At 39.7% G+C, this 16,085-nt stretch overlaps 1 protein-coding gene across 7 annotated transcripts in view; it reads right to left on the bottom strand.

Moving 5' to 3' along the window:
* Positions 1-11,002, bottom strand: part of BLTP3B (bridge-like lipid transfer protein family member 3B) — an 88,722-nt gene extending 77,720 nt beyond the window's left edge. For 3 of the 7 annotated variants that reach the window (XM_055576191.1, XM_055576199.1, XM_055576247.1), the window contains exon 1: positions 10,717-11,002. In XM_055576191.1, the coding sequence (XP_055432166.1) occupies positions 10,717-10,760 (44 nt within the window). In that variant the 5' untranslated portion in view covers positions 10,761-11,002. The other 4 variants (XM_055576225.1, XM_055576207.1, XM_055576216.1 and 1 more) reach the window with 3 other exon arrangements.
* Positions 11,003-16,085: the final 5,083 nt, after the last annotated feature.

Here is a 16,085-nt window from a genome sequence, read left to right as displayed (position 1 = left end):
GCTTGAACATGAGCTATTGAAAAATATTTACCAAGAAATTAAATAAGATTAGTATTTTGTCAAGATCTCTCTGGTAACAGTTCCAAGAATGGAATAAAGAAGTATGAGAAAGGCTTCCCTGGTGGTCCAGTGGTTAAGAATCCACCTTGCAACGCAGAGGATACCAGTTCGATTCCTGGTCCCTGAAGATCCCACATGCTTCAGGGCAACTAAGCCCATGCACCAGAACTACTGAGCCTGCAATTTGGAGGCCGCAAACTGCAACTACCAAGCCCATGTGCCAAAACTACTGAAGCCCGGGTACCAGAGCCCATGCTCCGCAACAAGAGAAGCTATTGCAATGAGAAGCCTGCAAACTGCAATGAGAGAAAGCACACAGGCAACAATGAAGAACCAAGAGCAGCCAATAATAAATAAATATTTTTTTTAAAAAAGAAGCATGAGAAATGAGAATACTTAACCTCAACTGATCCAGGAAATTATGATTTAAATCTGGGTAGTGGCACAGAGTCGGACACGACTGAAGCGACTTAGCAGCAGCAGCAGCAGCAGTGACAGTAGAGATATTCAAATCTTACTGATGTCTACTTTGTAGCAAATAATCTGCTATATGTTTTGTTCAGGATAAAAAAGATAAATTCGAGAATTATTTAAATAAAAAGGGAGAATGACTGATTAAAATGAGAAGGTTAAGAAGAAAAAGGAATTAAGCTTCGTAGGTGACTTGAATAAAAAGCACAGACAGATGTGATTTAAGCTTAGATGAAAATCACTATACCTCACCTTCAATAAGCTAAGCACAAACCAGACCAAAAAAGAAATGTTAAGGAGGTGTAATCTAGTCTGAAGCAAAGGTCCCAGAGGATTTGCTAGAGGTATACACAAAATCAGAACCATCCTTGAATGCCACGAGAAACAACAGAAGTTCTTAACTACCAATATCTTTAACAATCTCAAAGGTTTTTCTAATGGTCTACTGAAAGATAAAGCTTGGCATTCTTCCTTGGCAATTTGGATAAGATCCAGATAACCAAATGATGATGGAATCAAGAATATTGGAAAGCAAACAAGAATATTGGGAAATAATATTTAAGTCATCATACCTATACAATTGCCAGCTAATATATGGTCAGCAAGTTTATAAACTGTTCCATTACACTAAGGATAAGTATGTAACCAGTGGCTCAATTCTGCTCATGACTAGTCTTCAATTATGAATTTCTTAGTAGACTCTTAGAGTTCCAAAGTATTTAAGTGTATAAATTTACCAAGCATGAGAAGCATTCAAATATAAGTTTCTAGGTTTTTCATTGAGTCCTAGACTAAAATATTTAGTGCTATTTCCATGAATCTGATTTTATAGTGTAACTGTTTTCCCTGATTTTTAAAGGGCAATGGGAGAGAGAAGAAAAGATTGGAGTGGGAGCCCTTACATTCTTCAAAATGAATCCTATTTTCACAGCTGTTCATGAGAGTTATTCCAACATCTTTGATAAAAATTATAACCAACATTAAATACACAAAACTTTTAAGTTCTTCAGTGAATTGGTCAAAACATTCTCTTTACGAAAAAAGCCTTCATACCTCATTAATTACATTAGACTATAATGCCTAACCCATTAAAGAGCAGATAATGTTAACTACTATTTCCAAGTAGCTGACAATAAGTTATAAAACTCACTCATGCAACATCAAAGACCTGGTTATAACTTTAAGTGCATTGCCAAATCTTATATATTAGAAGACATTCTAAGAGAATTGCATGGGCCTGTAGCTACATAGTTTAAAAAAAAAAAAAAAAAAAAAACATGAAATTGGTGTCTGACTAAAACAAGAAGAATTAGAAAATATTCTCAAAGTATCTTTATGTGGGCACAGGAAGTGCTTGCATTTACAGAGAGAGAAGAAAAAAAAAAAAAAATGGGGAATAGAAGAATTACCTGAGGGCAGGAAATTCAGACAAAAGGTCCCTACTCCTGGTGAAAGCAAGTAGTCAGTTGCCAGGGTTTCTTAGACTCCTCTGGGACTCATTTGGGTGATTATGAAATTCACAGCACATCAATCTCCACCACAGTCAGCAGGGATCGCTGCAGGGAATGGGTACACAGGGGACACAGAAGGGAGCAAGTTTAAGGGAAGGAAGAGGAAAGGAATGATATGATAAAAATATTTAGCTGTGAGTCACTTTAAAGAAAATACAGTTGTATTTCACACTGGATTAACTATAGGCAAATGCTGCTTAAAATCTAAGATAAATCAATCATTTATGATTTTCTTCATTCTCTCTACCACTGGTAGCACTACTACTCTATTAAATCAATACGTTTTAAATTTTATATTAAAAATAATATTTAACAAAAACGAGATAGCTATGCTACACAAAAGTTACACAAAGACTGAACTAAATAATATTAAATGAAACCAATTAGGACAAGCACTCTAAAAGACAAGCAACCTACAAATTGTCAAAATTTTAACTGCCAGAAGGCCCAGTTAAAACTATAATCCTCATTTCATTTCATAAAGAATACTAAAGAGTAAAGTCACCTATGAAAAATAACCCACAAACATCAAGATTGTAATATTGCTAAAAATGTATCCAGCTTTATAAATACATGTATTTATGACCTATGTGTTCCATGACGGCCGATGTATAAATTTACAATAGTATAAATCTATTTCTCCAGTCAGCTAAAAATGTTTCTGAACAACTACCCTGTACCACAGTACTGTGGCAGATGCTAAAGATACAATGGAGATCCACACAAGCACAGTCACTGCCCTCAGAATTCAAAGCCTATCAGGGTTATTCTGCCCTTAAAGAGATGAACAAGAAGCTTTTGTTCTAAAATAAATAAAAAACAGTAGAGAAAACCCCACAATGTTATAATAACAGTGGCAGAAAAGAAGCCACAGATTCCTCTCTTAATGGTACTTTTGGGTAGAAAAAAGAGTACATACAGCTAAAAGTGTCTAAAAGGATAGACTAATATAGAGGTTCAAAATTTTTATACAACATGCTTTTTGGCTGGGAGAAGTCTCAAAATAAGTCAATGAATTATGAGACAGACCAATAACAAGTATAATGCCTAAAAAAATACATCCTGGATCATATTTGCTCAGCTCTTAATTTTGTTTTAATAATTTGGTCTTGATGTGATAACTGCTCATATTTCACTCATGGAAATGGTGTCATAAAACTTTCGAAGTTAAGTGAAAGTTGCTCAGTCATGTCCGACTCTTTGCAACCCCATGGACTATACAGTCCATGAAATTCTCCAGGCCAGAATACTGGAGTGGGTAGCCTTTCCCTTCTCCAGGGGATTTTCCCAACCCAGGGATCATACCCAGGTCTCCCGCATTGCAGGCAGATTCTTTACCAGCTGAGCCACAAGGGAAACCCCATAAAGCTTGTAACTTACATTCAATCTGAGCTAATATCAACTTGTAAATATCAATATTTAATAGAAATATTAAATTACTCATCTTAAGGAACATAGTATGCAAACTTTAAAACCTAAACTGCTAAGAGATCAACTTACTGAGGAAACATTTAGACTGGAAACTGCAGTATTAAGGCAAACTGTAATACTGCAAAAAAAATTATGCAAGTAAAAAGAAATGAATGGAGAAATTGTCCTTCCCCAACTTTAAAGAACTGCTGAGTCAAAAGACTATGTTTTCCAAGTTTCAAAGGACGGTAAGGTCAAATGATTCCCAAGTAATAAACGAATCTCCTAAGGGATACTGCAACAGGATGATAAAATACCATCAAGGAGTAAAACAGGAAATGCTGAAAACTCAAAGAAAAGCGAACTGTTAGGTGCAAACTGCAGCCTGAACAGGCAGTATAGAATAATCAAATGATGAAGGTGCTGGATCAGTGACTTAACTACTCAACACGACCTGTTAAATCTTAGCAAAGTCTAAAACCTCACGGTTTTAATAAAACTTCCTTCTAGGTGACCAGAACAAATACCTTCTGATTCTAGGATAACAGTATTACAATATCCAATAAACCACGCATTCAATCTCCTTTTCACCTGAAGTTTTCAAATCAATCTCCTGAAAGTAACTTTTCCAAGAATCAATATCTGGTTGTAGTTGTAAATTAATGTGAAAGAAACAGGCACCTTGCTCAATTTTAGATGCTTCTATGAAGTGTACTTAATAGAAGAAAATAAAAATCCACCCCCTAAAATTCAACTCACAATTTACTTTTCTGTAATTATCTATTGGCTAAGCCAAAGGATGACCACACACAAAAAACACTGACATCACTGTTGCCAAACTATAAGAGGCACAGTCTAAATTAGCTTACAAATAAAGGGATCTCCATTTATATACTTAATAGACAACCAAATTAAGGTATCCAGAGCCAAACTCCAGATCTTTTTCCATAAACCTGCTCCTTCTGCATATCTTCTCCAACTTAATTAATAGCAACTCCATCTTCTCAGTTGCTTATGTCAAAGTCATCCATGACTGTTCTCCTTCTCAATCCACATTTTATCTATTGGCAAAACCTGTGGCTCTGCCTTCAAACTACATCTAAAACTTGACTATGTATCTCAACAACTTCACGGCATCCACCTAGCTCCATGCCAGTATTTTTTCTCATCTGGCTAGTTAACACTTTTCACTAGGCCCCTGCTTCTTCCCCCGCCCTCCAATTATTTATTTCCCACTTGGCTGCAGAGTGATCAATGGTTCAAAGCCTTCCAGTGGCTTCCAGTCTCACTCAGAGTAAAAGCCAAAGTCACTACAAGGTCCCACAAGATCTGGCCCTTGATTTCTCTTTGATCTTATCTTCCTCTACTCACCTCAGTCCTCATTCCATTTCACCTATACTGGAGGCATTAATGTATTTGCCAAAAAATGACAAGTAAGCTTCCTCTTCTAGATCTTTGCATTTGTTCGCACTCCCAATTTCAGCTCTCTCCTCAAATAACACCTTCTCAATTAAGCCTTCTCCATATCTGGATTTAAAATTGCAAAGTTTGTCCCCCCACCTCCGTGCACTTCCTACTCCCTTTCTCTTATTTTTTTTCAATAGCAGTGTACTTCACATTTAATTTAAACATGAAGGTTTATTAATCTAATTACTCTCAGCCTTCTCTGATTAAAATGTAAGCTCCACTAAGGACAAGGAGTTTGCCCCAACATTATGGACTAGTACCTGGTACAGCGAAGCACTCAGTAAATATACTGTGAGGCACTCTAATCTCCCTTCATTTTGCCAGTCAAGTCACAAGATCCTGCAAACACTCAACCTTTCCTAATCTCCTTAATAAATATTCCAAATAGTTAATCTTCTCAGGCCACTCTCCCTTTCTACTTATTTCTTCCGCTTTGTTTAGGGAGTATGTCTTGTTGAAACTGTCAAGAAGTTTCTTTTACCTCAATCCTTGGAGCTGGCCAGTATCCAGGCCTTTCCCAAGTCTGTTTCTCTAACCTTCTCATAAATTCTGTGGAATACTGATATCTTTCTACATTATTTTTCTACTTAATCTAATCAGAGCACCTCTATAGACTCTGTGTTTCCACCCCAGAGAAATGTTCCTGAACCTTGGATTGCAAATCAAACTCATAACCATGTACCTTTCTTTAGTGATCATGTCCCTCTTTAATCAGGAATTCTTTATTAGCAGTCACCTCCTGGGATGAAATTTAATTTCAATTTCCCTAACACAGCAAATGAGGCCCTCCAAAACCTAATTTTGTTAGGTGCCTACTAAAGACACCAAATGGAGCAACAAGCCTGACTCTAAACAGTTCTCCACATGACCACATCTTTGCTGTACAACCCTTTGCCACTGCTAATTGACCCGTGGATAAACAGAACTGGGTCAAACAGATTCTCTCTGCCAGAAATCCGAAACTTCAACAGGAAAGACCAGACTGGGAGTTGTGAAGATCAGACAGCACCCTAAAGTAGTGGTTCTCAACTGAGAGTCGTTGTACCTTCCAGGGGACATCTGGAAACATCTGGGGACCTGCTCTCATTGTCAAGACTGCAGGAGTGCTACTGGCATCTAGTGGGTGGAGACCAGAGGTGCCGCTCAACATCCTACAATGCGCAGAGCAGCTTTTCACAAAAAACAATCGTCTGGTTCAAATGTCAATAGTGCTGAAGTTCAAGTACTCTTCCACCGAGGCCCTAGGCATTGGCTGTTCCAGATTCTGTGACCCATACTAACAGCTTTCTATTACATTTCCTCTTTTAGCCTAAGTGAAACAGAGCAGGTTTTTGTTGTTTGCAGACAATATAATCTTTTTTTTTTTTTACAGTTTTTTTAATTGGAGTATAATTGCTCTACAATGTTGTGTTAGTTTCTGTTGACCAATGAAGTGAATCAGCTGTGTGTGGGTGCTAACGTGCTTCAGTCGTGCCTGACTCTTTGTGACCCCATGGTCTGCAGCCCTCCTGGCTCAGCTGTCCATGGGATTCTCCAAGCAAGAATACTGGAGTAGGTTGCAACCTCTCCTGCACTGGCAGGTGGGTTCTTTACCACTAGCACTACCTGGGAATCAGTTACATGTATACACATATCCCCTCCCTCTTGAAACTTCCTTCCACCCCTCCCCTCTTAGTCACTAGCTGAGGACCAAGCGAAGCTCCCTGTGCTATACAGTACGTTCCCACTAGCTGCCTATTTAACACATGGTAGTATATTTATGACAGACAATATAATCTTAATTAGCCCAGTATCCTAGTCCAATAATCTGACACACATGTGTATACTTTAAATCAGTTTCTCAACCTCAAAATTATTGACATGTAGGTCAAATAATTCTTTTTGTGAGAGATCATGCTGTCCACTATAGGATGTTTAGCAGCATTCTTGGCCTCTACCTGCTAGTTAAACCCCAAGACCCAACTCTGCCGAGTCATGACAATCAAAAATGTCTCCAGACATTGCCAAATATCCTCGGAGGGGTCAAACACCCATATTTCATAACCACTGCTTAAAACCATACAAAGACTGTATTCAGGTGTAGTTTATGTCTTTGCAACACCCACTTGTACCTCCAGCATAATATGCCTTGAGCCAAAGGGGGAGCGGGGGAGCATTTGTATCTGAATCTTCCCCATCTCTTTTTATGTCCTGGCTTAAATGTACCCCATTTTCAAGCTTTTACTCCCTGCCCTTCACCTTTGCTGGAGCACATATGTACACATACCACAGTAACAGGTAATGAGGACTTGAGCTGAAGGTAAGCTCCTGCTTTTATTTTCTTTCTTACACTTGTTCTAACTTTTCTTTAGAGCTTTCCATTTCCTTGTGAAAAAATACTCTCCTAGAGAACTCTCCAAAACATATTCTGGACAGTTATAGTATGAAAGATCAGGGTAAAATCCCCTTCAAAGGCTTTTCCTGTTTCACTTCTATTAAAGTGTAACTACACTGTAACTAATCTGCACATGTGTGCACGCGAACACACACACACTCACTCACTCACTCACTTGTCCTCTTCAGTTTCAGATCTGTTTCAAGTATACAAACTTTTTATTAACAATGAAAGAGATGCTCGGAATACAAACTAAACAACTACATAGGGAATAAGTATACAGATTTACACTTCTCAAATAGTTCATCATTTGCTTTAAGCATTTGTTAATCTCTAAAGAATAATTCTCTTATCAGTTCAGTTCAGTTCAGTCGCTCAGTCGTGTCCGACTCTTTGCAACCCCATGGACTGCAGTGTGTACAACTCTTTGCAACCCCAAGGACTGTAGCACACCAGGCTTCCTGTTCTTCACCAACTCCCAGATCTTGCTCAAACTCACATCCATCGAGTCAGTGATGTCATCCAACCATCTCATCCTCTGTTGTCCCCTTCTCCTCCTGCCTTCAATCTTTCCCAGCATCAGGGTCTTTTGCAAGGAGTCAGTTCTTTGCATCAGGTGCCAAATTACAGCTTCAACTTCAGCATCAGTCCTTCCAATGAATATTCAGGACTGATTTCCTTTAGGATTGACTGGTTTGATCTCCTTGCTGTCCAAGGGACTCTCAAGAGTCTTCTCCAACACCACAGTTCAAAAGCATCAATTCTTCAGTTCTCAGCTTTCTTAAGCCTTTGTATCTGAATAACACTGGTTTTAATCTTAAAATTTCACCACACTTCAACCTCCAAGCTTGGAGTAAGCACTCTTTTTCTCCTGTTTGTTCCTACATTGTCTTCTTTATCTCTTAAAGTGTCATTTTCGTAGTCCTTTCTTTCCAGGATACCAAAGGTACCATATTTATTCAATTATTCAATTGTCCATTATTTCCTAAAACCACAGGAAAATTGGCCATGCCCAATATCTGTGATAATATTGGTGGCTTAAAAAAAAAAAAATAGCAGTATGAAGCACAGTCAATTCATTGTTGCCATTCATGCATTCATTCAAAAAATAGTCATTGAGTACCTACATTATTCTAGATTCAAAAAAAAAAAATACCTGCCCTCATGGAGTTTACATTCAGTACAGAATACAAATGAACTGCAAATAAATAAGTACATCTTATTACAGATGAGGATGAGTGCTACAGAGAAAAGAGTGATCAGGTAAGCCCTCCATTAAGAAATTACCATGAGTTCCATTCACTAGTCATAAGAAATGTCTATTATCGGAAGATAGTATGTTCTGAGTATTTCCAATCAAACTGTGTTCCGGATGGTTAGATCAGTATAGTGACATCTTTATTACTGAATAATCTATAAAATTAAGTTTGACCTAGATAATTTCAGAAGTTCATCACTACCTGAGTAACAGTAAATTATCACAACACCCACCTTGTTTCTTCTATTGTCATCCTTTATATTTATAAATAACTGTATTGCTCTTAGGAAATGACAGCAACAGCAGTAAGGTTAATATCTTAACCAAGAGGATGAATTAGATACTCTTCAGTCACTTGACTTAAGGAAGTTTTGAAACATGAATTAACTGAAAACTTAAGTGCTTCAAAAACACATCTCAAAAACATCATTAGTTAACAGTGCAATTATTAGAAATCATACAGATTAAAAAAGTAATCCTCTATATGTATAACTGACTCACTATGTTGAATACCTGAAACTAACACATGGTAAATCTATACTCTATTATAAAAAAAAAAAAAGAGTAATTCTCAAGATTCAATTATGAATGTGTCTGTTTTGTGAAGTAAGCCATTACCTTTACAACTAATTCGTAAGAGTCCTCATCAACGGGAGTTCTATAAGAGAATTAAACTCTAATGTCCTAAGGTTCTTAATGACTGAACAAACTTTTCTCCTGTGCATCTAAAATGGAACTAGCTATGTAAATACTGTCATCCCCGGGAGAGTGAGAAAATAGAAATTCAAATCATTTTCTGTAGGTGCAAATTTTCTTGTGAACTGAGTATGAGAAAGGCTGGAGGACATCTGACAAGTCAGATCTTACTTAAATCATACAAAATAATGATAAAATCTTCCAAAATGAAGTTATTCATTATTGGATCATATGGACAATTTCAAAAGAAAACTTCCAATTAGTGATACTATTAAAAGAAATGTATAATCATCAGTCTTTCTATACTTGGTTACTTTAAAAAAAACCTTTATCTTATTCAATGTTATAAGTGAGGAAAATATTTGCTGAATCACAGAATTAATAATTTTGCTTTCCAGCATACAACCTGTGGTATACAACGATTTGGACAACCAAGAGCTCTCTTTACTAGGAAAGTATATTATCACATCCAAGTGTTTTCCTAAAATCAGTTAAAAGTAATCTTTAACTTAGAAATAACAGAGGAAAGGGTCATAATCAAGCATTCTGAATTCGCTGTTAACAACTTGGAAACAAGATCCTACATTTAGCCTGTGTTTTGAGACAAATATGGAAAAGTCAGGGGCAGTAACAAACTGCCAGCTTTACTGAGTCATGATTCTGACTAAAACCGCGTTATGAAATGGAAAGGCTGACAAGTCTTGGGTTTGTTACCACAGATGTTGACTCCCTGAATTTATGGATCTTAGATTTTAAAAAACAGTAATAAACTCTGTACGAATGATGTGGGGCTAAAACGACTCCAGAAAAAAACTTGCCAAAGTTGGTAACTCTGATTATTTACCTAAAACAAATCCTAACTGTGCAAACAGGCACACCCTCTAATGCAGAGACAGACTGGGAACGGCGAGGCAGGGTGAATTCAGAACAATAACAAGGTTAACGTTTCAGTGAGAAGACAAGGCTCAGCCCTAAGAGTCCACACTGCGCTAGACGCCCTGGGTTAACGGAACCGCTCATCTCCGAATGGAGGCGAGCAGACACCGAGCACCTGGGCGGCGCCAGACCATCTCCAGTCTCCGCGCTGGACCGCCTGAGAGGGTCCTCCCGACGCCCCCCAGACGCGGCGTCGGGGATGATCCCAGCCATCAGTCTCTCCCTGCAACCCAACACGCTCCTCCGTGAGCCGATCGGGGGAGAGAATCCATCTAGGGGCGCCGTCCAGGGGCGAACCTGTCTGTGGGCGACCCGGACCGGGGACGACCCCATGCAGGCGCTGACTCGCGAGGCCAGCCCTGAGTGCAGGGGCCAAGGGAGATCAGGGGCCGCGACCTCTGCCCCTCTGGAGCAGGGAGTCCAAGGGTCGCCTCCGGCTAGGCTGCCAGTCCCCGCCGCCCCTGAAGCCGCGGGTTGCCTCTGGTACCCCGCTAGGGCGGAGGCGGGCTTGTGCCCACGCTCGAGGCTCTAACCTGGAAAGGTGCTTCAGGATCTGTTTCTTGATGAGCCCAGCCATGGTGCCGAGGCGGGAGGCGCCGCGCTCTCTCTCAGTTCTTCACTGCCTCCTCTCTTCGAGGCCGTCTCCTCTTTGTCCGGATTCACCCGGCCGGAGGAGAGGCTCGTGAGCACTCACGCCCGGGACAGACCCGAGGCCCCGGCCGAGGCCACAGCCGCCACCGCTGCCGCCAAGGATCCGAAGCATTGCGCTCAGGCAGCCACGGCCGCCGCCGGCGCCATCTTGGCTGCAGCATCACCTAAGAGACCTGGGGGAGGGCCGGGGAGCCGCGGGCGCGAGGCGGGGCGGGGCGGGACGGGGCGGGGCGGCGCTAGGTGGGGCGGGGCAACGCAGGCTCGGGAGGTTTGTTGTCCCGCTTCCCTTGCAGGGTCTCGGGTCCGCGGTCCTACCTGTCCCTGATTCTCTTGAATGGTTTGGCTCCCAACCCCAGAACCTTCTGGGTTTTAGACCTCCATCCTCAGGCTCTAGTGTCCTTCACTGAGTGCTTCGTCCATATCTCACTTTTCTTTTTCATTTGCCTGTCAGAATTGACTCCACAAAGTGCTGATTGCTTTGCTTTCTTTACTTATTCAGTTTTCTTTCTTTCTTTTTTTTTTTTTTTTCAGTTTTCTTCATATTCTTCTTTGCTTAGATATTCTGTGTTACCCTGGCCAAATGCTATAATTTGATGTTTCCTCTAGAAATTCTAAGGAAAGTGAAAGTTGTTACGATGTGTTAATAGAGTCCAGGACCAGGACGTTAGAAGCCTAAATTCTAGTTTTGGCTCTAGTATTTCCTAGTTCTATTAACCTGGAGAAAATAATTTCTTACTTTTAGCCTCAGTTTAATTATCTATACAATAGGTTAATATCAGCCTTACCCAACTCACTAGGTTGCTGTATCTAGAGAAATAAAGGTGTAAAATTTCACTTTAAAATTTCTGTGAAAAGGAAGGAAATAGTTGAAATCAGGGAGAGCTATTACAGCTCTGCACCTTCATTCGACCCAGCCCCAAACCAACACTTTAAGAGATGAAAATGACCATCCAGTGTCATCTGAAAAGGGAAGGGGAAATTACACTACCTCTGAGGGATGTATCAGAAAAGTCTGCGGGAGTGTATGGGAATGGCAAGGGGATAGTTTACATATAATCCTGACCCTTTTAAAGCAAGGGAAAGCAGATACTTGTGGATTGACTATACTCAATTTACTCATTTATAATGCACTAAAAATAAGGGACTATTTAAGTAACTAGGTAGCCTGAACGAAAACAAACTTTTCCTGTCATCAAGAAGTTAATTAACAGCCTCAGATGAAAGATAAATTCCTATGCTAAGACCCTGAGCTCTGTAATTAGACTCTTGTTCAAAGGCTGACTTGGCCACTTTGCAGGCAGAGTGTAAACTTGGGCAACTTATTTCAATCTCAGCCTCAGTACCTCATCTATTGGAGATAAAAGTATCTCACAATTTTGTGAGGATTAAACACATATACAGTGTTCAACAAAGTACCTAGCATATGTCAAGCTCTTAATGCTATTATTATCCTTGGCATATTGGAAACAGAAGAAAAAGGTCATGAGAACACAAAGGATGAAGTGATTCTATCTTGTTTAGTCAGAGATGGGATTTTAGTGGAGATGTTATTTCAAGGGTGAGAATGTCAGCTTAATGTTAAATGAACTGGCTCCAAAGTCAGACTTGGATTTGAAACTTCACTCTATCAGCTGAGCCACAAGGGAAGCCCAAGAATACTGGAGTGGGTAGCCTTTCCCTTCTCCAGTGGATCTTCCCAACCCAGGAATCAAACCAGGGTCTCCTGCATTGCAGGCAGATTCTTTACCAACTGAGCTATCAGGGAAGCCCTAACGTTAAATGAATGGGCTCCAAAGTCAGCCTTGTATTTGAAACTTCACTCTGTGGATTTTTAGCTTTGTAATGGTAGGGAAAGTACCGAACCTCTCCAGCCCTGTGGTATTATTTACCTTCATGAGGTTGTTGTGAGGATTAACTAAGCTAATGCAGGTTAAATACTTAGAGAGTGCCAGACAACAGAATGTTGGCTATCATTACTAACTCACTAGAACGTTTCAAGTAGGTGGAACATAATTATGAAAAAGGACAGAAGTGTCAAAGTCCATGACTTCTAAATGGCAAGTAATCTAATGTGCTGGAACAACATGAGAATTCCTTTTCAAAGTAAGAACTATTAAAGAATATTTCAGGTTAATAAGTGTAGTTACAATATCTTTTTCTTTAGAAAACACATGGCAGTAATTTCAACTTGAATCTCCTTTAACTGAGAGAACACCTATCATAAACCCACCAAAAATTCTATGGTTTAAATTTACGTTTTTGTTCATTGCTACTTAATTTTCAAAGTATGATTTTCAAAAAGTTAAAAACATGCTGCTGCTGCTGCTAAGTCGCTTCAGTCAACTCTGTGCGACCCCATAGACGGCAGCCCACCAGGCTCCCCCATCCCTGGGATTCTCCAGGCAAGAACACTGGAGTGGGTTGCCATTTCCTTCTCCAATGCATGAAAGTGAAAAGTGAAAGTGAAGTTGCGACTGTCATACAAATATATAATGAATGTGCATCAAAAATTTAACTCACATTAATGCAGGAACCAGCAAGATAGGATATAAAGTTAGTTCACTCATTAATGCAACTTAAATATTTGCACATGTTCAGTATGTATATCAGAGTGATATTTTTAACCCTTTTAAAATTACACACTGCCAAAATATACATGTATTTGAAAAGTAATAGTCACAGGCTTGAGATTATGTCTACTAAAACCTGGAGGGGTGGGAAGAGAGATTGCATGGTGTGAAGGTGAATGCAGTCAGAGCTTTTACTGAACAGTCTGTGCTGAAGTTGGCTCAACTTCATACTCAGCCAGTTCATAGTGGCTTATGAACCAGCTGTGCACGTCTCTTTCCAACTGTGTGTTCCAGTGTTTGGTAACTTCAGGAAAGCTTGTAATCAGCCATTGTAACAGTATTTTCATTGTATAAAATGGTAAACACTAAAATCTGGACTTTTTCCCCTGGATATCCAGTTGTTAAATATTTACCAGCAGACAATGTAGGATGGGTGGAAGGGAGATGAGATTGCAAATGCATGGACATTATTTCATAGGCAGTTTCAAGCCCTGGAAAACTATGGTGATTGAATTTGGGAAATATGATGAGATCTTTGATTTAGAAAAATATTTCTGATAATCATACTGGCAGTATAGAGGACAGAACATATTGAGAAGAGAATGGAAATAGGAACCTTGAGAAGCTTGTAACATTACTATTTCTGGTGAAAGATGAAGCAGTATCAGTAGAGGCAAACAAACAACCAAAACAAAAAAGTCAAGGAAAAATTCCAGGATTAAGTGAAGGATTGCAGTTGAAGGTAATTGAGGCTTCTCGTTTGAGGCAGTAGGTAGATACTGGGGCATACCACTAATTGAGACAAGTAATAGAGGTGGAACAAGCAGTTTTGGAGATAAAATTGTTTTGAATGTTACATTTAAGGTTATTTCACGCTGTCTGGATAGAAACATTCGGGTTGCAATTGGGGGTGGAAGTTCTTTAGGATTTGTTCAAGGATAGCTGAAGCCAAGAACAAAAATAACCTTGATCTGGGATCAGGGAAAAATGAAGGAAAGCAAAAAGAAAAGCTTAAGTGAGAAAGGGCTTAAAACCAGTAGAGATAGAATGGAAACAGCCTATTTTAAAAAAATGAGAGGTAAATAGAAATGGTGACCACTCTATGATGTAAGATTGATAAAATATTTTTTACATGAGGGAGGCTATCGATTTAATAGTTAGAAAATTGATTACTAAAATTGGATACAACTAAATTTGAAGTTTCAATGACTTTTTTTACAAAGAATTATAGACACCAGTAGAGTGCCTGAGGTGTTGGAGAAGACTCCTGAGAGTCCCTTGGACTGCAAGGAGATCCAACCAGTCCATCCTAAAGGAGATCAATCCTGGGTGTTCATTGGAGAGACTGACTTTGAAGCTGAAACTCCAATACTTTGGCCACCTGATGAGAAAAGCTGACTCATTTGAAAAGACCCTGATGCTGGGAAAGATTGAGGGCAGGAGGAGAAGGGGACGGCAGAGGATGAGATGGTTGGATGGCATCACCGACTCGATGAACATGGGTTTGGGTGGACTCCAGGAGTTGGTGATGGACAGAGAGGCCTGGCTGCGGCGGTTCATGGAGTCACAAAGAGTCGGACACGACTGAGCAACTGAACTGAACTGAGAGTGCCTGACTTTGAGAAGTTTGCCATGGCAAAGGCAATAGGATGATCATAAAATAAAAGGATGATGATGACAATGACAATGATGATTACTACTACCAGGTACTTGACTTTTATCATTTACTCTTCATAAAGCAATTCTGCAAGGAGAAATTATTATACTACTCCATTTTACAGATGAGGAAACTAAGGTAACACATGTAGTGGCAGAGTGAGGATTTGACCCAAGAGTTTGAAAGAAGAAACAGCACTCTTAACCACTATCTTTGATTTCAGTAATAGGACCTAATTCAAAAGATTAAATTAAAATTAAAGATTAAATTAACTTCAAGATTAAGAAATACACCCAAAACCCAAAATTTAACCACATGCATTAAATGTTGTGTAAGTATTAACCCTTATCTTCATCACCCAAGGTTACACAGCCATTTTGTGGCAGGTCCGGATTCCAATTTTAAATTAATTCTCTTAACCAATACGATACTGTGCAGTGAGCCCAAGTCATCACGGGAACATACAGGAGGAATACCTAATTTTAGGAAGGGGAACGGAGAGGGAGTGTGTCAGGTGTCGAGAAGCTTTTTTCGGTAAGACACAAAATTCGGTCCAGAAGAGCAAGCGGAGAGGGAAGAGTGTGAGTAAAACAGCGAGGCGGTTTACGGAACAGCGTATTTGTAACAAGGTGACTGGATCCAACACTCGGAAGCAGTGGCGCATGATGAAGCTGAAGAGTCTTCATACCCAATTCCATGCTGCGTATGGTTTTGCAATGTATTCTTCAAAAGACGTCACTGAATAATACTATTCGAACATACAACCTTTCCTCCCAACCCTCCCACAGAGATGGTTCGTTATAGGCGTTATAAGAAACTTCCAAAAGCAACTCAAATCTACAAAAGTAAAGAACAATCACGCATTGAAAGAAAAAAAACTTTAGCATTTTCTCTCTTATTGGATCTGGCCAAGAAGTAAAAACGTTAGGATAGGAAGGAAGTAAGGTATGACTCGTGCGAGCCGGTAGGGCGGCCGTGCAAGCTCTGGTTTCCGGCGTCCTCGGTTGCTAAGGGAGACCGGAAG

This window comes from Bubalus kerabau, chromosome 1 (assembly GCF_029407905.1).
Source record: "Bubalus kerabau isolate K-KA32 ecotype Philippines breed swamp buffalo chromosome 1, PCC_UOA_SB_1v2, whole genome shotgun sequence".
NCBI classification, from domain to species: domain Eukaryota; kingdom Metazoa; phylum Chordata; class Mammalia; order Artiodactyla; family Bovidae; genus Bubalus; species Bubalus kerabau.
This window is presented reverse-complemented; position numbering and strand designations above follow the sequence as displayed.